We start from the raw sequence: 23194 nt of genomic DNA, 5'->3' as shown, positions 1-23194 counted from the left end.
TAATCTCGCGCAGCATCGCGAGATCAGGGTGAGCTCTGAGCAGAGGGCCTAGCAAAGATTTTGTTTAGTTTTGGGTTGGTCAGGCTGGATGCGTGGTCTGCCCTCCAGCACTGTCAGTCCGCTGTTTATTCCCCTAACTAGCGTTAAGTCATTTGTTGAGAAGCAGCTACGAATGTCCGGCAATGAGTTGTTGTCGGTTTGACGTGAGGAGGGTGAGTGTTGGATGCTTCTCGTTTTATTTGGAGTTAATTGATGACAGGTCAGGATAATCATCCTGCAGCACCACAACACAGTTAGCATTAATTGTACCAGCTTTGCTAGCGTTAATTACACAAAGTTAAAATTTAACCAAACAGCTGGCAGGTCCAGCTAACTAGGTATAGTATTATCTGTGTTGGACTAACTTAAGTGTGAATAAAATCAGAATAATTGATGTTTAACGTTAATGCTAAATTAGCGCTACGTAGCTTACACTTTGCACAACTAACGTTAACTGAACTGGGACTACAACAAAATAACTAATGAGCCAAACTGCACAAGGGAAAACGCTGATATATTAAGGTGCTTTTCCACTTCTGCAGACGAACTTGTTGTTTAAACATGATCACAGTTACAGTTCATATTGATATTTAATATTAATATTGATATTTATTGGGGTATTATTGGTAGTGATAAATAAAAATATATTTGCTAACATTCATAAAATTCTGTTAGTGTGTATGATTTCACTTGTCACTTAACTCTTTTACTGTGTAATTTGTGTTTGATTTCAGAAAAGGTTAGTTACATATGCACCTTCTTCTGGGTTGAAAAATCCTTAAATCAGGAATATGCCAATATTGTTTACACCAGAAGAAGTTTGATTAGACAAGATGTCTCCGACTTGACTCGGAAGATCATTTGCAGCAAACCTTCAGTGAATTGAGGAGAATGATGAGGCCTTGAATGTGCAGCTAGTTTGCTTGTCACAACTGTGTAAACTGCTTTTCATGGTTATCAAACTAGTAGCAATATCACAAAATCCTCTTATTTGTACACATACCAAAGTGAGATTTAAGGTAAGAACAGAGAAAGCAAATGAGTTTGAAAACCATCTTAGTTAAAGTTGCAGTTTGGATGGAGAGGATGAATTTCATTCATTCATTCATTCATTCATATCAGATTTTGTCATCCATCCTTCACTTTCTCAGTTAGGGGGAGGCAAGTCCATAACACCATGAGTACTCCAGCGCTGCCCATGGGCTTCTGCTGTTGTCACAGGAAAATCTGGCTACATTCAGCAACAAGAGGCGAACACATCTCTATTTTCTACCCAATTATTATCTGCCCCCGGATGATGCTATGGAAGGACAAGCATAATGAATAGATATACTACAATCAGACAGCTCGGGGATGGCACCTACGGCTCAGTCATCCTTGGCCGCAGTCTGGAATCAGGAGAACTAGTTGCCATAAAGAAGTAAGTATCTAGAAACTGTATCTTTCATGGCCATCTGTAGTGTTTATTCCCTTCTGAAGTGTAGAGCAAATGTTTTGTTTATACTTTTCTCTCCAGTGTTACAGTATTTCAACACACTACCTGTAAGACTATATAAGAACAATGAGGGAAAATGCAAGATTTTAATCAAATGTGGATTTTTTGTTTTATGACTTAACCGCAGCTAAAAAAGAAAATGCCATGCAATTTGATATAATTTCCAGCAAATTAGTTAAAAGAAAAAATATTTTCAGAATGAAAAGAAAATTCTACTCCTGGGAAGAGTGCATGAACCTTCGTGAAGTCAAGGTGGGTTTAATTTTTCTACATTAACAGTATCACAGTCCAGCTGCATTTGTGGAAAATTGAAAGGAAGTAAATTAGAGGTGTGTTTGCAGCATTGTCCTGTAGTACTGGTTAAGTCCTATTGTCAAAGCTCCACAATGGAGTTGGAGCTTTATTGTCAAAGTCTGGGTGTGAAATGTCAGTGTGGTATGCTGTATAACCAGCTAATCTCAAAAACTGTTGTAGGGGAGCAGAACAACAAAATGCACCTAAATACTGAAGGCACTGAGAGAAGTAGCTGAAAGCCTCAGTTTACCTGTTAAAAGCAAAGTGATGACTAGTAGGGCTGTTAGCATTATCAGAGGTTAGCCATGGTAACATTACTCAAAGACTAATCATTTATCTTGTCAGATGTTCAGATGATATCTGAAAATGAATATTAGGTTAAGGTCATCTCTGGTACTCCAAGAAACTGTTTAATAAAGATGAAGGCGGTGGAGGTGCCTAACATGATTGTAAACAACACAGGATTTAAATAGTCCAAATAATCGCCTTTGTGAATGTTTTAAACATTGAAGACTGTGCATTTATCATACCTGTTTGACCTCAGTGGTAGCCAGAATGTGTTTTGGTAAGTAACATGTAGGTAGGGTTAAACATAAACTTTTGTTTGATAACAAGGACATGATAACATGTTGTCTTCAGAACTGATATAACATTGACAGGTGGACTTGAATGTAGAAATATTAACATTGGTTAGAAATCTCTCAATTATTTATGCAGGATGAAAATGTATTTGCCCAGTGACATTTAAAGTTGTGTAGTATTTGAACATTTCAGACTATGCAGCAGCCTTTGGTAATATCAATAATACAGTATGAGCAGATGTAGAAAATGAAATGGATAAAAAAATCAAAGTGAAATGGCAAGTGCTAGCTATGAAAAGTAATGTTTAATGTTACACATGCCACGACTCTCTTTCCATTTGGGTTAATTTTTCATTCTAAGTAACTCCGTGATGGTTTATTTTTAGTGCAGCAATGATAGGCTCTAATGTATTGTACAGTTTAGTCCTGTAGTCAAATATTCACAACTTCCTGTTATATCTTTTGTGCATCGATTCAGTATGTTACTGTCTAAATTTCCTCACAGCCCAAAGTACACCAGCTCTAAGAGTAGAAGGTGATTCTTGTGTGCTATTGGTTTTGAGCTCTGGTTCCCATCCCTGGCCTACATACCCCCTTTCCTAAAGCTTGACCTTAACACAGCAAAACGTGTAAAACACGCTGGTCCTTACGAGTCCTGCTGATTAGCTTAGAATTACAGCATGTCACACCATAAAATACCAAAATCCCACTGCAGCTTTCCCCCTTTACTAAAATTTAGCATGGTTAAACCTGTAATATCCCAGTGCATGGGAAAAGTCTATATTTTATATCCATCCTGCTTACTCTATATTTATTTTTCCCTTTTTATATTATCATAAATCCTGCCTTTGCAGCACTTACCCCTAAACTACATTGTGTTCTTACACTAGCCATGTTTTAACAAGATGGTTTTGTTTTATTGTTGTAGGCCATGCTTTTGAATGTGCTGCAATGAATTGTGTGTTTTGTCCAGCATGGTTAGACTTACAGATTATTTCTATTTTTTTTGTCTATGTATTCCACTTTTTTTTTTACACTGGTCTTTTCTTTTTCAGTCCCTAAAGAAGCTCAACCATGCTAATGTGATCAAACTTAAGGAGGTAATTCGAGAAAATGATCACTTGTACTTTATATTTGAGTACATGAAGGAAAATCTGTATCAGCTGATGAAAGACAGGTGTGTATACTTATTTGTTGCACTATTCTATTTGGAACTTTATTTAGAAAAATGCTCAGTTTCTTCAATGGTTTAATTTTTGGTCTGCAGGACCCGATTGTTTCCTGAATCTGCTGTAAGAAATATTATGTTTCAGATACTACAGGGTCTCGCATTCATTCATAAACATGGTAGGTGCTTATTTAAATGTGGCACAATGCCTCCTTTGTCCAATTTGAGTCAAGATGGTCATGTAGTGTGTCTTTGTTAGGGTTTTTTCACAGGGACATGAAACCTGAGAATCTCCTGTGCATGGGCCCTGAGCTGGTGAAAATAGCAGACTTTGGGCTCGCCCGTGAGATCAGGTCTCGACCACCATACACAGACTACGTCTCGACTAGATGGTGAGTTTCTTTTGGAGTAAGCAAAAAATGCGGGTATATTTAAGAGTTCACTGCATTTAAGTGCCAGTACCCTTTCTTTTTTTGATCAGGTACAGAGCCCCGGAGGTTCTCCTCAGATCCACATCCTATAGTTCACCCATAGACCAGTGGGCGGTCGGCTGCATCATGGCAGAGCTCTATACCCTCAGGCCTCTTTTCCCAGGCTCCAGTGAAGTAGACACCATATTCAAGATTTGCCAAGTTTTGGGTACACCAAAGAAGGTAGTGTTCATCACACATAATACAGAAGTCCAGTCTCCTCTCTTACTTACAGTGGCTAATCAGCTGACTTTGAAGTGGGTGTGAAACCCTTCAATTCAACATCGGACAGATGTGGTGGGAAAGGGGGCTGACTTATGTCAACTCGGTTAAAATGATGTTATTAAATCAGACTTTCTTATTTCTCTAGAATGATTGGCCAGAGGGATACCAGCTGGCAAGCGCTATGAATTTCCGTTGGCCTCAGTGTGTTCCCAGTAATCTGAAGACACTGATCCCAAATGCCAGTCCCGAAGCCATCCTCCTAATGACAGACCTTCTCCAGTGGGATCCTAAGAAGAGACCAGCTTCTGCCCAGGTAGCATCTGACCTACAGTTCAAGCCCTCACAGATGGTCAGAGAAATTTTAAGCTGATGTTATTATTTTTTGAAAAAAATCTTTTCAGGCTCTTAGGTATTCGTACTTCCATGTGGGCCAGGTTTTGGGCACTCCTCAGCAGATCCTAGAGCAGGGAAGGCCTCAGCCGGGTCTTGTTCCAGTGCAGGCTCCTTTACAATCACAACAAACACTGCAACAGCAGCCCCTGCTGCTTAAGCCTGTCCCCCCCTCCCAGGCACCACCTCCCAACCAACACTCTTCCCCCTCCAGGCCTCTCCAGCAGATCCAGCCTTCCCCTGTATCTGCGGCAGCCCAGGCAACAGGGTACCAGCGGCACACAGAGCTGATGCGAGAGCAGCAGCCGAAGCACATCTTGAAGCAAGAACGGACAGAAGGGACGCCACAGACACATCTCCCTTACATTGTTGACAAGAGTCTCCAGAGCAAGGTGAGGCTTTTAAATTGAGATTGCAAATATTCACTGTCCGTTTCTTCCATCAAACGGATGAATGAATGAAGCAAGTGCATATAAATACAGGTGTTCGAAAGGTAGCAGTCCTATAGATTCAAGAAACTTTGTCATTCCATGTTATGCAATCTGAATGTTGTCTGTCTGGGCCCACAGAAGCATAAAGCACACCCACATATACAACATAAAATGAACTAAATTAAATATAAACCGGGGCCTTCCATCCATTCGTGCTGTATTTCTAATATTTACCAATAAAATTTAAAATAATTAGATCAAAATGAGGCAAACACATCAGAATAAATTTTTATTCAAATTTTAATTGTGAGCAATATTTCTCAGATCTATTCTTGATGTTTAATGCTCTTTTAGCAAACCAGACAGCAGTCGGAAAATGCAAACCTACTGAGCTACCAGCTGAAACCTAAAGGGGGGCGGCGGCGCTGGGGCCATGGCACTGGACACCTAAAGGGTGATGACTGGGATGACTATGAAGAAACTGACCAGACATCCATAACTATTCTTGGAAAAAGTAACTTCACAGAGAAGTCGAGACAGAGGGAGGACACACTGAGCAGGTGAGGTTAAGATCTGTCATCAGCATAGATTCAGTGGTACCAGTATGTGATACCAGAACAAGACATGACACTTATAAGCCTGAGCTCATGCCCATATGTCAGTGTTACTATAAGCACTGATCAGTCTTGGTCTTGCAGATATGGAAATGTTCTGGATTTCAGTCGACCCAGAGGAAAGGAAGATGCACCTTTAAACCTAAACAAGACTACTACCTACCAAGAGCCATCAAGGACTGCCTCTGCTAAACAACATTATTTGAGGCAGTCAAGATATTTACCTGGTATGTCATCAATTATACATGATGGGATGCGCCAAAAATGTTCCCCAAATAGGGGTGTCAGGGCATGCCATCATAAATCTTCAGGGCCCCATGTCAACACGTCACACGTCCTATTATAAAGTGCACGTTTAATAATTTCATAGCCACCACAATAGAATGTGGGGAAAAATGCAGGCCATTCTGTTGGTGAAGGCCCACTTGTATGGTTAATTGTACTCAGTGGCAACAGGAAACCTCAAGCCACATTTACTTAATATTTACAGTGACTGTCAGTGTTACAGAGGTTGTCATGGTGCCATCACTGGATGCATACATTATCATCCTAAGATGCTTTCTGTCCTCTCCTTAATAGCCTATTAATATTACCAGTTAGTTTAACTTAAGGGCAAATACAAACAGGGACCCATCAGGCTAAATTTGCTACCCCTCTAGATCTTCTGTGTGAGTGAGTGCAGGCAGGTCTGCAGGGTCACCAGGTGGACATACTCTCAATAATGGTGTTTCATTGAGTTGGGCCCACAACACAGAGAAGGTTCAGCAGTGTTTTCCAGCATCCAGAACTAACTCTGTTCTTTACCTGCACACACACAACCAACACAATCCTCAGTCAAGCTGTACTACCTAAATCCTAGTAGGCCTCAATCCTGCCTCACGGGTCGAACATTGCTAAACTTTGTTAGTAACTGAAATCTACCTGCCTTAAAAAAGCACAAAATAGACTCCCCACTCTAAAATATCACCTTACTGTAGGTTACTATGCTATCACAGGACTACCATCAAAGCCTACCTTAAAGCTAGTAGGCCTCAAGACTGCCTCATGCACCAAACATTTGCTAATAATTGTCCTCATTACCAAATTCACATTCGTTTAACAGTCATAGTCCAAACATATGCTGCAGTTTAAAGTTCAGTCCACTCTTCTCGATCTGCACATACCTGTCTTTGCCTCAATGACACACCTTTTGTTTCCTCTAGAGCCATAAACAGGAGTTGACCATATTTTGCCATATTTGTCACTGTCTGCTTTAGGCTCTACCTTTTCATACCCAACACACCCAGGGACTAATGGTGAAGTCACCCAGGTGTAATGGTTAATAGAAGCAATACACAGTATCAGTTTCTCACATGACATAATGCATGGAGCTTCACTATGGACAATTTCTGACCGTTGTTCATCATATGTTTCACCTTTTAGCTATTACTATACTATTCATATGACTCGCTCCTAAAACCTCAACATAAATATTTATTGTATATATTAATTTCATATTACGACCTCCAGGCATTAGTACCAAGAAGAACGTGGCCATAAATGCCAGTAAAGACTTCAGTGGAAGCCATCTTTGGGGCAACAGCAGTATTCCTTTTGGAGGGACTCTACCAAGCAGAGGCGCTCATGGTAATCTCTGAGGACATCTTTCAATTTTAACTTTGCTGCAACCTTTGCAAGTCATTGTTCTCATTGATAACACGAATGGATCTGTTTTGCCTTTGTTTAAAATCTTAGGTACAAATACAATCCCTGGTGGATACATGCCAACGTTTTATAAAAAAGACACTGGTTCTGGTGGTCACAGAGGGCACCAGGGTCCTGCAGTGGAATCAACAGCATCAAGTGAGCTTTCTGAAATATTTCCCTCTGTTCCTGAACTGATAGGAACTTTTATTGTGCCTAGTCACCTAACAATGCCTTTGGAGAAAAAACTCAAAACAGAGCCATTGTTCATTATGTATCTATTACTGCTTTAGATTATGCAACATGGAGGTCTGGCCGGAGTCAGATGAACACCTCCACCAACGTGCAGCTGGCCAGCAAGGGCACCCCTGGCCTGCTGCCACGCCCACCAGTACAGACCATACATGGGCGAACAGACTGGTCTGCCAAATATGGACACCGTTAGTGGCCTCACAGGAGATCTGATCTGTGCCCCGGAAGAATGATCTGCACTCCTTAAGAACTCTTTCACCTCCAAAGAGTAGGCCTAGTTGTTTTATAATCAAAACCTGTACATACATCTTACACAGCAATAAATTTTGTTCGGTAAGTGTACTATGGGTGTTGTAAGTTGTAAAATATATAAGTGTATGTGTATGACTAAATCCAAGTGGCCAAAATTTGAGCCCAGGTTTGCTCAACAGTGTTTTATTTTGTATTTCTGTAACATAACTGTCTTACAGATGTCACACCTGAACCATCAGTTTTGTATGAGATTTATCACTGAATGTTGTTCACCAATGTATAAACACAATATGCATATTATTACTTTATGAATACTTCACTGTGATTTGCTGTTGGCTAATTACTTTGCCTCTGTACAGTATGGCCTTTTTATTTTATTTTTTACCTTCCTGCTGTTTTAGTTTTTTGCTGATAGCCTTGTCAATCAGTTAACTATTATTTGTGCATAATATGTTTTCAGTGAAATTCAAGCCAGTGCTTTAATTTCAGGTGGTTGCCACATTGTGAAAAAAAAACGTTTCATTTGCTGGAGTCCAAACTACATTGTTCTACCAACTGGGCCAAATTGAGTTTGACTATTGAAATGCAGGTTATTCAGTATAATTAAACATTTCACTGGGTACTGAAATATTCAATATGTAATGTTTCTCAAACTTATTTAAACCATTGCGTAACCTTTTTTAAAAAAGTTAAAATATTATTCATGACTCCATTTTCCATGATGTGCCACAGCTGCAGCCGAAGGTGCAGCACAGTCCGTGTACAAGCAGGACAGCTAGTTTAGCCTGCTGCTGGAAATAAATCCAGGTCAGTGCAACCTCAGTGTGAATGCTATACATGAATGGACACGGTGCATTAACAATGATCTGATAGGCTGATTCAGATTCATTTTAGTAGAATGGGCACACCAGGCAGATCAGCCGAATCAACCCTAGCGATCGCTTGAGCGCAGCTCGTCACTAACTACATTTCCCATGAAGTTTAACGCCAATATGTTAACGAACCTTGTTTCTATTGGCCAGAGCGAACCAATCGCAGAGCTTGGATGTTTTCTCCGCCTTTAGCTCTGACCTTATATAAAAACTTTACCTAAATCTTGAACTCCATTCACTGCTTTTCCTTGTAGTGACATCTGAGCAGCACACAGGGTGGTGCACACGTAGGTTGACGGACCAAAGCCTTGATACATTTTAGTACATGCATTTATATTTGCATAAGATGTGATGGAGTAGTTTTTTTTCTTTTCCGCTTTACAGGTTGACGTTTCCAAAACAGCTGAGAAAGATGTCTGAAAGAGTTGTGCTGCACTACTTCAATGGGAGAGGGAAAATGGAGTCAATCCGCTGGCTCCTGACAGTTGCAGAGGTTGAGGTAAATAAAATCTTTTTTTTTGTTGTTGTTTGTTTAGATGTTTAGAAACATCAAACCTCTGAGATGTGCATCTGAAATAGTTTTTGTCCTTTAATGTTCACAGTTTGATGAGATGTACCTGACAAACCGTGAGCAATATGAGAAACTCCTCAGTGGTAAGTTTAAGTTGCAAAACGCTTTTTGAGGCTGAGGTCGTGTGTTTTCGTGGGCTCTGACTGGCCTGTCTCCAGGTCACGTGGTTTCATTTTAAGCGTTTTATCTATAAACGTCCACCCACCTACAGTATATCTGAGGTGACACGTCCAGCTGGGTGTGGATATCTCCAATGTCTTCCGTCTCATAGATACAGTTTACAAGGTAAATTTTCCACTGGGAGTGCCACTGTGTGTGTGCTTTACCTGCTGACTGCTGCCTCTGCTCTGCAGATGGAGCACTCCTGTTCCAACAGGTTCCCATGGTGGAAATCGATGGCATGAAACTTGTCCAGACTAAGGCTATCTTGAAGTATATCGCAGACAAATACAATCTTCATGGGAAAGACCTCAAAGATCGCGTCATGTATGGCCACTTTCTTTAATAACGCAATGATGTAAGGCCTGTGTTGTTGTGTATATTTTAGTGGAGGAACGTGTTAAGAGTAAATGCTGTGATGCTTTCTGCAGGATCGACATGTACTCAGAGGGGCTGATGGATCTCATGGAAATGATAATGATTTTGCCCTTCAGCCCTGATGCAACAGCAAAACTGGAGAACATTCAGAGTAAAGCAAAAGAGCGCTACCTCCCTGTGTATGAAAAGGTAAGTTACATGTCAACTCTACATATACCAGAAGATTAATATTGGTTAAAAACACTTAAACCAGATATTGTGTATCTGACAAACTTCTCAGGCACTGTCTGGGCCCATATACCTGGTGGGAGGTAAACTAAGCTGTGCAGATGTGCAGCTGCTTGAATGCACCCTGATGTTGGAGGAGAAATTTCCTGGAATTCTCGCCGATTTTCCCAACGTCAAGGTAAATGTGTAAAAGTGACGTGCAGCAAATTCTAACTTGTTTCACTATTGTGTTAGCAGTCAGTCATATATCACTGTACAAAGTACAAACCTAACACTGCATCCTCTGTTCAGTGATGATTTTCTGTGTTTGCCTTCAGTCTTTCCAGGGCAGGATGACTCAGATTCCCGCCATCAAGAGGTTCCTGCAGCCAGGCAGCAAGAGGAAGCCGCAGCCAGATGAAACTTATGTGAAGACCATCAAGGAGGTGTTCAAACTTAACTTTTAACTTTTCTATGAGCTGTGAAGATTCGGTACATTCCCTACACTGACAGTATGAATAATTCATTATAAAAGCATAGCCCAAATGACATGTGAATCAATTGTGTTTGTTGGGTAAGGTTGAGATGAATACTGCACTATCACAAAAGACATATGTTCAGCATAAATGTCTGTAATCTCCTATATCACTACATAGGTGGTTTAATGTGAACACTCTAATAAATAAATCATTTATTTCTGAAAAACACTGCAGAAGCTGAAGTTTTTGTTTCCTGTGTCACATTTTGGAAAATTGCAACATCTCGCACAGGAAAAAAAAAAAAAAGCACCATTTTACAAATCACGTGTTTATTTAGTTTTGCTCTTATTACAAAAATGTCAGCTTCCCTCAAAGTAAACTTAGCATGTGAGCAGACATGAATACAAATTATACTGTTTAAACTCCTTTTTTCAGAATGTGAATATTTCTGCTTACTAAGCTTGATACTTGAACAGCAAGCAAAATTAATGTTGTAGTGCATACAGCAAACCCATTATCAAGACATACAATAGCTACCACCATGCTACACTGCCGGTACTGCCACTGAAAACACCTGTGGTTTTAATGCAACAGGAATTTTTAGCTCAAATCATGAGATTCATATTCATGCAGAGCCATATGCACAAAAGGGTTTGGCTAATATAAAATTATCAAAAAAATGTATAGCAAAAAAAAAAATTACAAGTTAATCTTAAATCTGTTAAACACCCATTGGTTGCTTTTTTTTTTCCTGGTCACATGGAAGTTAACACACAACACTGAAGACATGTTTTCGTATGCTAACTGGGAATGATGTTTCTTTCAAAAGACTTGCTCACTGAGCGTCAGCTGGAGGTTTCTGCCATTGTCCCCCCTGTCACACCATGATCAGGAGTAACAGTCGAAACACCATCAACAAACTGTAAGAAAATCCAAAATGACCACATCAGCAAGTGGCTAATAAACCATTTCAAAATTTACTGTTTTTCTGCCACACTGAGCAAGTATGCCTGACCTCAGCCCTGATATGATCCCAGCCGGCAGTAATTTCCCAGATTTCTTATACCTCATTCCCATCACGACTGAGAGGACTCCTGAGGTCACTGAAAGACAGAGAAACACAATATTTTGGCTTGATATTTCAACCAATTCTCTGCTGAAAATGAGCATACTGAGCTTAACAAGGCTCACGCAATGAGAACTTGATGTCCTTTGGGTCATTAGAGACTCTGTATGCACCATAAGTAGATAATGCACCAAAAACTATACCAGCCATCAGGGACATCACACTGCCTACAATGAAACAGAGACACCAGATTATTAAATGAGTTAATAGTGTGAAAAACAGCTCTTTTCAGTTGAGTTGTCTACCAAGATAAAAAGTAAAACCTCAGATCATTTAGTCTGAGCGATCAACCTTTTCTTTTGTATCCCATAAATCCTCCAAAGGCAATGGCTGCGGCATAGCAAAACCCAATCCAGTCTACTGCCATCACAAAGCTGTAAACAGAAATACAATAGAGCATGTCAGGTAGGTTTGGCATTAACTACTACTGATCTGAAAACAGGTTAGTAAACTAATTCAGTGTGTTCTTGAGATAATCAATATATAGTCCTATACCGATTTGTCGGAATGTGTGTAATACTTGAATTAAAAATTCAGTGGAAATTAACTAATTTCACAGTTGATCCTAAAATTTGGCTACTGGATGTCTTCACCAACTTAAAATAAAAATACTGTGTAACATTAATTGTTTGAGAAAATATAATTACCTTTTACTGATTATATGAAAGTCGTTTTTCTGAATTATAGACATAGTAATTGTCTCAATCTCAGTGGACAATATAGATCTTTCAAATACATGAGTTTAAGTAAACAGAGACAATCATCAATGCTCCCAACAGAAAGTCTAGTGATCTAGCTAAATCAGTGCTATAGTTAATAGAAAAAGTGCAATGCTCAAAACTTAAATCAGAAAAAGATTAGAAAAAGAAGTAAATGTAGGTTCAATATACTGTCACCTTTTAAATAACTCTAAAAAACACATGTAGTATCAGTCAAAACTCCTTATAAACGTTAATTAGATTTTTATAGTCAATAAATTTTTATATTTTAGCTAAGTGTCAATAAAAACATATTGTCATTGGTTGTAGCAGAAAGTAGCATCACCGTTACAGACCTCTAGATGTCGCTGTGGACTCTTTAGTGGTTACAACCTAAAAACACACCTACTCTAAACGTAGATTCACGCTTCGAAAGAAAATCCGTTCTCTTACAGTCAGTATACTTTGCTTTGACTCGTCGTCGTGTATTTAATTACTCACCTTGACCCAAACAGATGAAACTGCGCAGCAGCGTTTACAAACGGTCTGTCACTGCACTTCCTTGTTACTGCCCACAAACCGTACTACGCATGCGCATTTTGTGTCGCGCTGTGTTCGCGGACGTCAATAAAGTAGGAAATATGACTTTTCAAACTTTCATGTAGGTGCCATGAAAAATATTTCAGAAATCAGTGTATTTTAGGGTTAGGGGTAGGGTAGTTAGTCTTCACCTGATTTTTTTAGACATGATGTATTTTTCTCTCACCAGCCACTTTATTAGGTACACCTGTTCAATTGCTCGTTAACACAAATATCTAATCAGCCAATCTTGCAAAGCCTGACAAGTCTTTTAAAAACTTTGTATATATGTAAGTCTGAGCATCGCTGTTTAGGCTACTACTCTTTTATATTTTCCATAAATTTCACCTGAAAGTCGAATATCCCTAACTTTTTGTGAGTAGTGTATGTTGCATTAACTTAAATAATTATATATTAGAAATGATTTTTATGGACTACTGGGAGATACTAAAAAATTATGATATAGAAATCTTGTAACCTGTCCAGGGTGTAACCCTGCCTTTGACCCAAAGAGCTGGGATTGGCTCCAGCAGGTCCTCGTGACCCAAATAGGAATAAGCAGGTGTAGATGGATGGAAATAAATCTTAGTTTTGCATGATTTACTTTAATTTGTAGCTCAGATGGAAAATATGAGTCAAGTTTAAAGAAAAATACAGGATTATACATAAAACATTTAAAGTGTTTAATTGCATATGACCGTTCATACAAAAAGTTGTAATTAAATGCTTGATCACAGCCTAATTTCAGAAATGTAAAGTATTACTAGTATGCAGACATACAGTTGCATATCTATGTGACAAAGTACAAGAAGCCTTAATCATATTCTCAAGAAAACAAGATAACGTTGCCCAAAGAAAACCACTTTATTTCATTCCAATTTCCCATTTACACTTTCACACATTAAAAGTTTCATCATGTAATAATAATCTTCAAAAAGTGTAAATCAATGCATTCTCAGAGCAAAATAAGCCACTATGAACCACAGACACTGTGACCACATACTGCAGTGAGCAGGAGCTCCAGCAGAGCATCTCCACATAGTCACTTGGTGGAAAAAGTCACCATAGTCCTCTGAGAGGGCTGAGGACCAACTCCTCCAAAGAGAAGGCACGCATTTCCAAAAACTGTTGGCATTTAAATACTGTCTACATAGTTTCCTGATGAGTTATAGTCTGATCTTGTCAGGATAAAAATGATTAGAAAATGTCTGACAAGGTTCATTTAAGAAGAGTTAAGGATTATTCAAGTGAGGTATTGGAGCGACGTAAAAACTTTAACATTTAATACTCACAAGGAAAACATTTCTCAGACAGGAGGAGGAGGACAAAGAAAATATGTAAAGTGACCCATGGAAAATGCAATCTTTTCATTTGAGTAAACAATGATGGACATATAATGCATTTCACACTATAGCAATGTTTACAATACAAATGGCTTTGAGTGCACAGTAACCTGTGATATAATAACATGGCTTTGTCAGCTTTTTGCTAGGTAGACTCTTTCATTTAAGCTGTAACATGGTATTCAAAGTAAGAAATGCATATAAAAGTTAAATAAGCTATTATAAAAATGTAATTAGAATGTATTTAGGACAACAAAAGACATGTTTTAGCCAGTACTAAAACAATTATTGCTCAACTGAAAGCGCTTGTAAAACACTGTGGCAAATACACTGGTGTTTGGCAACTGTTGTCATTTTAAGATTGAAGTGATATTTTACATTGGTAGAACATTTTCATTTTCAACATACATTCCTCCATACAGCTCACTGTGGCATGTGCCAGTATCCAGTGACAAAGACTTTGCTCAAAAAGTTACATTACACTCAAGATTAATGGTGTGAGAAATGCACCCTTTCATATATGCATATTTTGTGGCTACATTCATTATCAACAACAAAGTTATGAATATTTATGATGAACATTGCAGCTGGTGTCATATTCATTATCTCGTTTAAAGGACTGCATAGCATTGATTTTGTTCTACTAATGTAAAAACATTTTAAATGAGCAAAGTGCATCGTTTTTCTGACACAGGAGGTGGCATAAAACAGACATTACAAACATCAACAAATCAGTGCATTTTATTTTGATCTATAATTAGTAGGCTAATGTAAGTATTAGTTACAGTAGCTGACCAAGATCATTAAATTTGTTCTGAGATACTCAGCACAGTTTGATGTCAATTAAATATCATAAAAGAGCCTTAGAACCAGCCAATGTCTGATGGAAAAGTGAGCATGCAAGAACAATGATTTTGGTAAATCTAATGAAGGGGGAAAATTATTTTTAGAGAAATACATAGCTATTTTATTTTATCAGGGGGTATTTTCGAGAAACCTAATACTTTTCAACAAATCCACTCATGTTTTCTCATAATTTCAGGCTGCAATTCCAAATAAGGCGAGGGAACAAGTAGCACAATAAGCTTAACGTTTCTCTGCACCTCAGCTCAGTTTTCAGCTCAAGGTCAAGACTGCGCCACACATGGGATAGAACTCAAAGCCTCTTAATCAGATACTGCTCTGCATCTGGAACACACCTTTTGTTGTTGTGATACAGGAAAATGGCACTCCACATGTTTTGTGCATCTCATGGCAGCCTATGCCCTGTTTGTTAAGGAAAAACGTTAACCCACAGCCAGCCCAACAGTGTCCCGTACAACCAGGTTCCTATGTAAAATTTCCTGCCGTTCTCAGTCAGCAAGAATGGCAGTGTCAGTCCCCCCAGGATCATTACCGATGGGAGGGTTTTGAAGAGGTTCAGCGGAGAGGGTTTGCCTTCCCCGGGGAACCTACATATTTTGTCTGGATCCTCTGACTCGTAGAAATGTGTCAGCAGCCTTTAAAAGACATAATTCGGAATTAGCCTGTCTCAAAAATACACTGGGCTGTATTAGTTGTAGCCTGGCTGCTACAACTAATGACTTGTTTAAGACAATATTTACAACATGAGCTTCTTGTTTCACTCATAATCTTTATCCACATTATCTTTATCCACATTATCTTCTTCTCTGTCCAGATACGTCTCAGTGGTAAATTTACATATCATGTTATCTTCTAAATAAATCTCAATAATATGAATTCTATATTTTTAGTATCACATGGCTCCTGGTTTGGAGTTTACATATTGACAGGATAATGTGCAATTTCAACAAGATTTATATTTCCACCCACACACACTCACCGGTCCTTGATTTCGAACCGCTCGTGCATCCACCTGCGGAAAAACACTGGCTCTGGAGGAATTTCCTCTATGTCCACACGGCTGAAGTGTATGTGGACACGGGGACATTCTTTACACAGGAATTCTGACAAACACAAAAATAAAAGAGACTAAACAAAAACAGGAAAGGTCTTTCAGCAAAATGGCACGTAGAGTAAGCACAGAAAACAGCACGAGGTGACAGAAGAGCTGCAGTGACGCTGTATTGACAAGGCCCCTTGACTCATAAAAGTACGGACCCCTGACGTACAGCAGCTGATTGATTACATAATGACATGGCAGTCAAGTCCTAGTCAGTGTCAAAAATGAAACTAAATATACCTATTGTTATCTCTATGATTATATAAAGCATCACCAAACACATGGGCTAAAACCATTTTAGTCATTAGGGTCAAGTTTCAAGCCAAATTTAACTGTGAAAGCACTGAGAACCAAAGCATCTAAGAAGGACAGACACAAAAATGTAACCAAGTGTGAACACTCAAGGCTACACGTGTATCCCCAAAGACCTTCAAGTTCCTGTTTCCATAACATGCAATATTATCAGGAAACTCGGTACTGTGGCCAAAAGAGGAAACTTGATCGAAGTCAGCAGCGACAGATTGCTTCGCTGGTGGAGGGAGCACCTCCATCAGCTGCTGCCCAGATACAAACTGACCTTCAGACACAATATGTGCCAGATGAATAAACACCGACAACTCAGCGTAACAGGGTAGTAAAAGAAAGCTGAGCTGCCACTGCAGGTCGTGTGTTTGAACACAACAATGTTCCAAAACACTCTTTTAAAAACAGCATCCTGGAACAGATGATGGAAAACAATGCCCGCTGGTCTAAAATCGATTCTGCAAACTCCTGCAGAGCCGAGGTTCTGAGACAAGGAATCTTTAATATCTGCCTACAAAGAAGTGACTCGAGAGCTACGAGAGGTACAAGGGCCTTATTCACCGATACAAGTATGTGGTGATGATAATAGATCATTTGGCATCCCAACCATTCATTATCATTTCTGTTCTCTGATCTGACAATTTTTAGCTTTGACTCAAATAAATAAAGTCCTGTTCCTTCTGGCCTGTTTCCATTTTCTTAAAACAACTGGTGGTCAAAATAAATTCTTTCTGTTAAGACAAGGTCTTACAAAACACACATACTTTGGAATAAAATCAAGAACATTTGCCCATTTACAACATCTGAGTTTACTTGTTGGCTTCATTACCTACTCATGAAACAACAGCAGTAAATGTTCATATGAGACACACACTGAATTGGTATAAACAAACTAAATTCTTAACTTTTCTACCTAAAATGAAAATATTTACTGCAGAACACAGCCTTTTAATATACTCTAGGTCCTAGTTTGTTAATGCACTGGGTAAAGATCAAAACAATGAATGGAAAATATCTATTTGTTGCAAAGTAAGTCGCACAGAGAATTTTAATTAAACAAGTAGCCAGAAAGGCTGTGTGAATTATATTATAATACTGAGTCAAAACCTTCAAACATATGCGGTTTCAGATCTGCTGAGTACATTAACACTAATAAAGAATAATAACAACACACACTAGGAAATAATGACTCACACAAGCAAAAAGCTGGCACAGCTGATGTGCATTTGTTTGCAGAGTTCAGCTTTAGACTCCAAAGACGTCAATGGATCCGTTCAGATTTATGAAGCTAAATTATTAAACCAGCTTTGCAGATATGTAGTTTTAAGGGATTAAAAACACAAAAACTGATAACATGGAAGTTGAAGGATGTGAATTTGTGGTTTTGAAGTGTAACTTGCTTCATTTAATAATTTGGACTCGTCTGGCCACTTGTTCAAAAGTAAGTCAATTAAACCATAGTCTGTTGTTACAATTTACATGTGAGTTTTTGATTTACCATTCAAACACCTAACTGGATTTGATATTGCAGTGATTATAGGTGACACTACTTGTTAAACATGTTATGATAGAAAAACATTCTCTGTGTGTTGTCTGATATTTCAAATGACTGACCAACACGTCCAATGTTCAATTAAGGAAAATTATGGAAATTTTCATTTCTATTCTACATTATCACTTCACAGCCACGAGTTAAATATAATCAAACACATTTATCAATAAAGAGCCTTGAACGCAGGCGTGAGTCACTTCCACCTCTAGGTGAAATTAGTAACGTCACCTTCGCCACATGAGGCCAGGAAGTGCGTGATGAGAAGAATGCTTTTCTATTCTCTCAGTGCTGTTTGTTAGAAACACATCAATGTTTATTCCTGAATGAAACGGGATGTTTTTTTCTGGTTATTTTCTTTTTTCTAACATTCAAACAGAGCTTGGTAAACAACTGGGAAAACAGAATAATCAAAAACTCCAAAACACAAAGTCATGTTGTTTACAGGAAAACATGGCTGTTAACAGGTGATATTTTCCTATGTGATTAATTACTGAGGGACTGAAGAACATTAAAGACTGATACTGCAATAGCTCTGAGGCACTAGATTTATTGAACAACTGAAACTAGAGACAGCTGCCTGGAATTACATTTATATCTGGTGTTAAAATGCTATTTGTACTATAATGCTGAACAAATCAAATCAATCAAAGCATTAATAACTAGCATTTCTATGATTCTTTGTTATGATAGAGCTGACTACTATTTTACTACCCACTAATTATCAATATTATATAACAATGTTTTATTGTGTGTATAGAACTGCAATGACACCATTCAAATCTCACAGTATTTTGTAATATTTATCCTCATGTAACTAAGTTGTTGGGGTTGCCTTATTATTTTGTATGTTTTATATGTACTACAGCTGCAAAAATGAATGCAAGAAAAATACTTCATTGATATGTATGGTTTGTATATGTATGTAAAAACACTCGCTGAGTTAAAAGCAAGTGACTTTTCTTTGTGAAAATGTTTCATGTTTGTGGCCTCAGATATCTGCTTACCTGGCATCGATGGTGCAGGTGTTCTTTGACCGGAGGCGTCCAGCGTTCCCTCGTAGGCCACTGTGATGTCATATACAGCGTCCAGGTGGCTCCTCATGGTCTCGATTGCTATGTGAGATGCTTTTATCCTGGGCGTAAGTGTGTGTTTCAGAACAGCCAGTTCTGTGATGAGGACACAAAGGTTTGGATTTTACTTTTATAACTATATATGTATAAACCTACGATCAAACAATAACTCTATGCACATGCTTGCGTTTGGGTCAGTTTACTGTACAGTCTGCTCATCCTCTGTCGTTATCCTCTGCTTACTAATACCTCACTAATAACAAATAATGTCACGTGCACATGGCGGCTCTCCATCGTGATTTATTTGGATTAACGGTTGAAGGTGAAAACCAGAACTGTGGTGCAGAGCCTAGTTAATCTCTGCAGAGTGGATGCAATTTATCTGTAAAATCCTAAAACTGTGCTGTAACGTACATTACAGCCAAATACAAGCACTATGTCAATCAGTTAACTTCACTTCCTCGTATTAGAAAAATAAGTATAAAGTGTCTTTCAAACAGGCTCTGAGTATTGTAAGTAAGCACAGACTCTCTTATCGACCAGCAGCAAATACATTTATCCCTCAAAACTTTGAGCTACACCAGCTGAATATTTAATAAGCACTTTTGGTGGAAGCTGCTCAGTTCTTGGCACCACATCCTGAATCCTATAACAATTTATATTAATACAGTGGACTTGATGGTTTTAAAGCCCTACTCAATAGCTCTAAAAAGGATAAAGAGAAAACTGAAATTGTTGACATAACAGCTGCACTGCCAAAATGTATAGCTTACATACTGTTTGATACTGTACTCTCAAGAAATTCCATTGGTTCCTGCCTTTTCTCTGGTAAACTTTTCATTTTGTTATACAGCTTTATATACATAAAATTCATATGTATATAATGCTCATTAGTCAAACAGGAGCGGGCAAGGGTGACACAAGTCCCACTACAAAACTTAGTCAGCTGTTTTACAGAGTGGTCGCCCTGTGCTGAATTAGTATGCAGCAGTGCAACAGGAAATGGCTGATATCACGCCTGTACCTTCTTTCTTAGCAAAAGCCTGACTGTCAGTGATAACTTTCTTGAGGTGTGGATTATACCGAGTTCCTTCCGGGAAGATGACAAGGTACATCTGCAGGGAGAAAAACAGTTGAATTGAAAGCGTCTTTGGTTCTTGTTCCTTATCCACTGGCCAAAATGGAAGCTGTACAGAATTTTGTTCAGCAAAAAACATGGAAAGCAAAACACCGTACTGAACATATAACGCTCAAGAAGAAAACTTAAAACACAATTTTTATCATCCACTTAAGTTTTTGGGAATGGGGATGTAGAGTTCTCCTATTCCCCACCCATTTTATTTTCCCCATTTCAGTGGTGCAACATATAAAAACTGACCCTTCTGACTTCATGGTGACCTTCTGATAATTTACTTGAGCACAAGTCCTGAACAAATATATAGTAGAATCATTATGTTTTATTTACTGAAAAGTACTCAGACAAGTGAATTCTGAGTATTATTTCAACAATCTTAGAATTAATTTTTAATAATATTTGGCCAGTGGTAAAAAAAAAAAAAAAAAAGTATATAAATACTAATTTACAATATTTGTGACATGTACTTACTGGGGCTCCAGCTTGAGTCTGAGTGAGCAGCTTCTTCTTCATCACCGTTTCATTAAACTTTGCACTTCGTTTCACGTAAATTCCTCCATGCTGAAAGATAAAGATAATCTGACTGGGACTGCAATTGGGGGTGTGACATAAATTTAATCTTTACAATTGCACTTTGCAAGATGACACTCAAATACTCACACAGGTACATTACCTGAGAAAAATACCATCCGTAAAGTGGGAGCCACTTGAGTCCATCTTTAAGGACATATCTGACATGACCAAGAGCATTTTGCCTGATGGCGAGCATGTCAGCAATGATCCAGTCAACTACAGGGAAATCCATTGGTAGAGATTAGATATTTAAAATGTCCTTCACATGGGGCTGAATTTTTAAGCTGCACTTTCATATGTATTACCTGTACACTGATGATTAGACAGGTAAACCACATTCTCTTTTTTCTTTGGTATATCTCCATATAAAACAACCTGCAGAGAAAGGTGTAAAAACAGGATATAACACAGATGCCCTGAACAGTCACCAGTTTGCAAACATATACCGTAAGGGAAGATACACATTTGTTTTGTTAAACATTCAAACTGTCAAAGATTTGGTTCAAGATGAGACTGATTTTGTCAAGTTTTACCAAAACCTGAACCTGCAAATATAACAGTTTTTCACTAAACCCAAGAGGATTTGTTAAAAAGAGTCCACACCCTAACGTACAAAAATTCCAAGGGAGAGACAACAAAAGGCCTAGGAATGCAGACTGTCTTGTTATGCATCAGGTTCCCCAAGATCGTGTTGGTCAACGTTGTGACTCCACATTACAGGTGCTATTTTAAAGGTTTCTACAAAAAGCTGCCTCTAAACCACAGACGGTGACCACACTATGACCAGTTCATGGTCACCACAAAATAATCAGTTCATGGTCACCACAAAATAATCAGTTCATGGTGACCACACTATCACCAGTTCATGGTCACCACAAAATAATCAGTTCATGGTGACCACACTATCACCAGTTCATGGTCAACACAAAATAATCAGTTCATGGTGACCACACTATCACCAGTTCATGGTCACCACAAAATAATCAGTTCATGGTGACCACACTATCACCAGTTCATGGTCACCACAAAATAATCAGTTCATGGTGACCACACTATCACCAGTTCATGGTCAACACAAAATAATCAGTTCATGGTGACCACACTATCACCAGTTCATGGTCAACACAAAATAATCAGTTCATGGTGACCACACCATCATCAGTTCTGTCTTTCACCAAATGAATTTCTGTAGGTTTATATGAACTCACCTCAACTCCTGTGTAGTTTTCAAAGAAGAAGAGGACCATACTCTGGTAGATATTGTACAGTCGGTCATCCAGCTTGTGATACATTTTGGCTGGTAAGATGGTTGAAAGTAAACGCCAGGCCCCCCATGACAGCAGATAAACTGGGGCTGTGCCCAGCATGATCGCGGCTGGAAACCAGTACCGCAGCGAGTACGTGTGCACAACCAAGGACAGCAGCATGATCGCCTCTGGCTCTCACTAAAGTAACAAAAATCCCTGAAGTATACTCTTGGACTAGGTACTACACTCTGTGATTAAGTTCCAGACAGCGCACACTATCTGTCCCACATCACACCTGGCCTACTTTCAGCACACCTATCCCGACAAGTCAGCATGAGAAAGTGAGAAGGCTGCAGTGAGTCGGAAGCGACGAGCTAGCGTTAGATGGCTAAAGCTAATGTTAACCTTGTGTGCAAAACGCAGAGCTAAGTCGGCTTAACATCCACCTGTGAAAAAAATTCAATTACCTGTAGTCATCTAATTAGCTTCAACATCTCAGAACAAGACGAGCTCAGACACAACTCCGTGCACTTACTGTGTAAGTTCAGAGAAAACGTTAGCCTACTATTTAACGAGCTTAGACAGACAAGAAGTTTTACTAACGCTACATCTGATAGAAAACGTCCCCTCTAAAGTGGGTACAACAGCAAAGGCTGACTAAAACGTCAGCAGTTACAAAAAGAAAAAAATATTTCTACTTCCTCCCAGTTTTATCCAGCTAGCTGTTCTTTAACTAGCTTCTTGCAGCAAATGTCACACACACGCCTCCCTACGTCACGACGCCCTGAAACATCAAGCAAGCTGATTGGTGAATTGACGTAGTACAGGCCGACCAATGGGGAAAGCACAATATAAATTCCATAGGTCCCAATACTACCAATACTAAAGGACCATACCGCTTTTTTCTTCAAATTTGGTATCAGTCTTTCCAATGTTTTATTTCTGTTTATGTATCACTTCACATTCAGAGATATTGTTCTTTGTTTTGTTCTCTTGATCTGACAGAAAGAAGAAAGAAAAAAAAGAAGAAAGAAACAAAGACACT

General features: G+C 38.8%; 4 protein-coding genes across 6 annotated transcripts; 2 read left to right on the top strand and 2 right to left on the bottom strand.

The window, feature by feature from the left end:
* Positions 1-32: 32 nt before the first annotated feature.
* cilk1 (ciliogenesis associated kinase 1) lies at positions 33-8529 on the top strand. Of its 2 annotated transcripts, none has more exons than XM_026308895.1 (14): positions 33-212; positions 1191-1459; positions 1732-1786; positions 3465-3586; positions 3677-3756; positions 3837-3969; positions 4059-4230; positions 4418-4585; positions 4674-5054; positions 5448-5653; positions 5792-5934; positions 7217-7333; positions 7442-7549; positions 7684-8529. In XM_026308895.1, the coding sequence occupies exons 2-14, from the start codon at positions 1359-1361 to the stop codon at positions 7833-7835; spliced, it is 1938 nt and encodes a 645-aa protein (XP_026164680.1). In that variant the 5' UTR covers positions 33-212; positions 1191-1358; the 3' UTR covers positions 7836-8529. The 2 variants fall into 2 exon arrangements, with proteins under 2 accessions (XP_026164680.1, XP_026164681.1); XM_026308896.1 differs by lacking the exon at positions 33-212 and adding an exon at positions 2915-2944 and having other exon boundaries at positions 1437-1459.
* A 378-nt stretch (positions 8530-8907) lies between these two features.
* On the top strand, positions 8908-10789 carry gsta.1 (glutathione S-transferase, alpha tandem duplicate 1). Of its 2 annotated transcripts, none has more exons than XM_026308950.2 (7): positions 8908-9053; positions 9151-9265; positions 9369-9420; positions 9691-9823; positions 9928-10063; positions 10155-10280; positions 10420-10789. In XM_026308950.2, the coding sequence occupies exons 2-7, from the start codon at positions 9179-9181 to the stop codon at positions 10546-10548; spliced, it is 663 nt and encodes a 220-aa protein (XP_026164735.1). In that variant the 5' UTR covers positions 8908-9053; positions 9151-9178; the 3' UTR covers positions 10549-10789. The 2 variants fall into 2 exon arrangements, with proteins under 2 accessions (XP_026164735.1, XP_026164734.1); XM_026308949.2 differs by having other exon boundaries at positions 8973-9053; positions 9143-9265.
* An 83-nt stretch (positions 10790-10872) lies between these two features.
* On the bottom strand, positions 10873-12963 carry tmem14a (transmembrane protein 14A). The gene is made up of 5 exons (XM_026308957.2): positions 12886-12963; positions 11978-12060; positions 11752-11853; positions 11576-11663; positions 10873-11480 (listed from the first exon to the last, which is right to left on the bottom strand). Exons 2-5 carry the CDS (start codon positions 12051-12053, stop codon positions 11438-11440), a joined length of 309 nt encoding a protein of 102 aa, XP_026164742.1. The 5' UTR covers positions 12054-12060; positions 12886-12963; the 3' UTR covers positions 10873-11437.
* Positions 12964-13811: 848 nt separating this feature from the next.
* agpat5 (1-acylglycerol-3-phosphate O-acyltransferase 5 (lysophosphatidic acid acyltransferase, epsilon)) lies at positions 13812-22920 on the bottom strand. Its single transcript, XM_026308921.1, has 8 exons — positions 22111-22920; positions 21208-21277; positions 21003-21118; positions 20801-20890; positions 20219-20309; positions 19129-19290; positions 16150-16273; positions 13812-15805 (listed from the first exon to the last, which is right to left on the bottom strand). Exons 1-8 carry the CDS (start codon positions 22327-22329, stop codon positions 15580-15582), a joined length of 1098 nt encoding a protein of 365 aa, XP_026164706.1. The 5' UTR covers positions 22330-22920; the 3' UTR covers positions 13812-15579.
* Between the last annotated feature and the right edge of the window lie 274 nt (positions 22921-23194).

Source organism: Mastacembelus armatus, chromosome 15 (assembly GCF_900324485.2).
Source record: "Mastacembelus armatus chromosome 15, fMasArm1.2, whole genome shotgun sequence".
Classification (NCBI taxonomy): domain Eukaryota; kingdom Metazoa; phylum Chordata; class Actinopteri; order Synbranchiformes; family Mastacembelidae; genus Mastacembelus; species Mastacembelus armatus.
The sequence above is the reverse complement of the archived record's forward strand: the minus strand, read 5'-3'. Positions and strand labels throughout refer to the sequence as shown.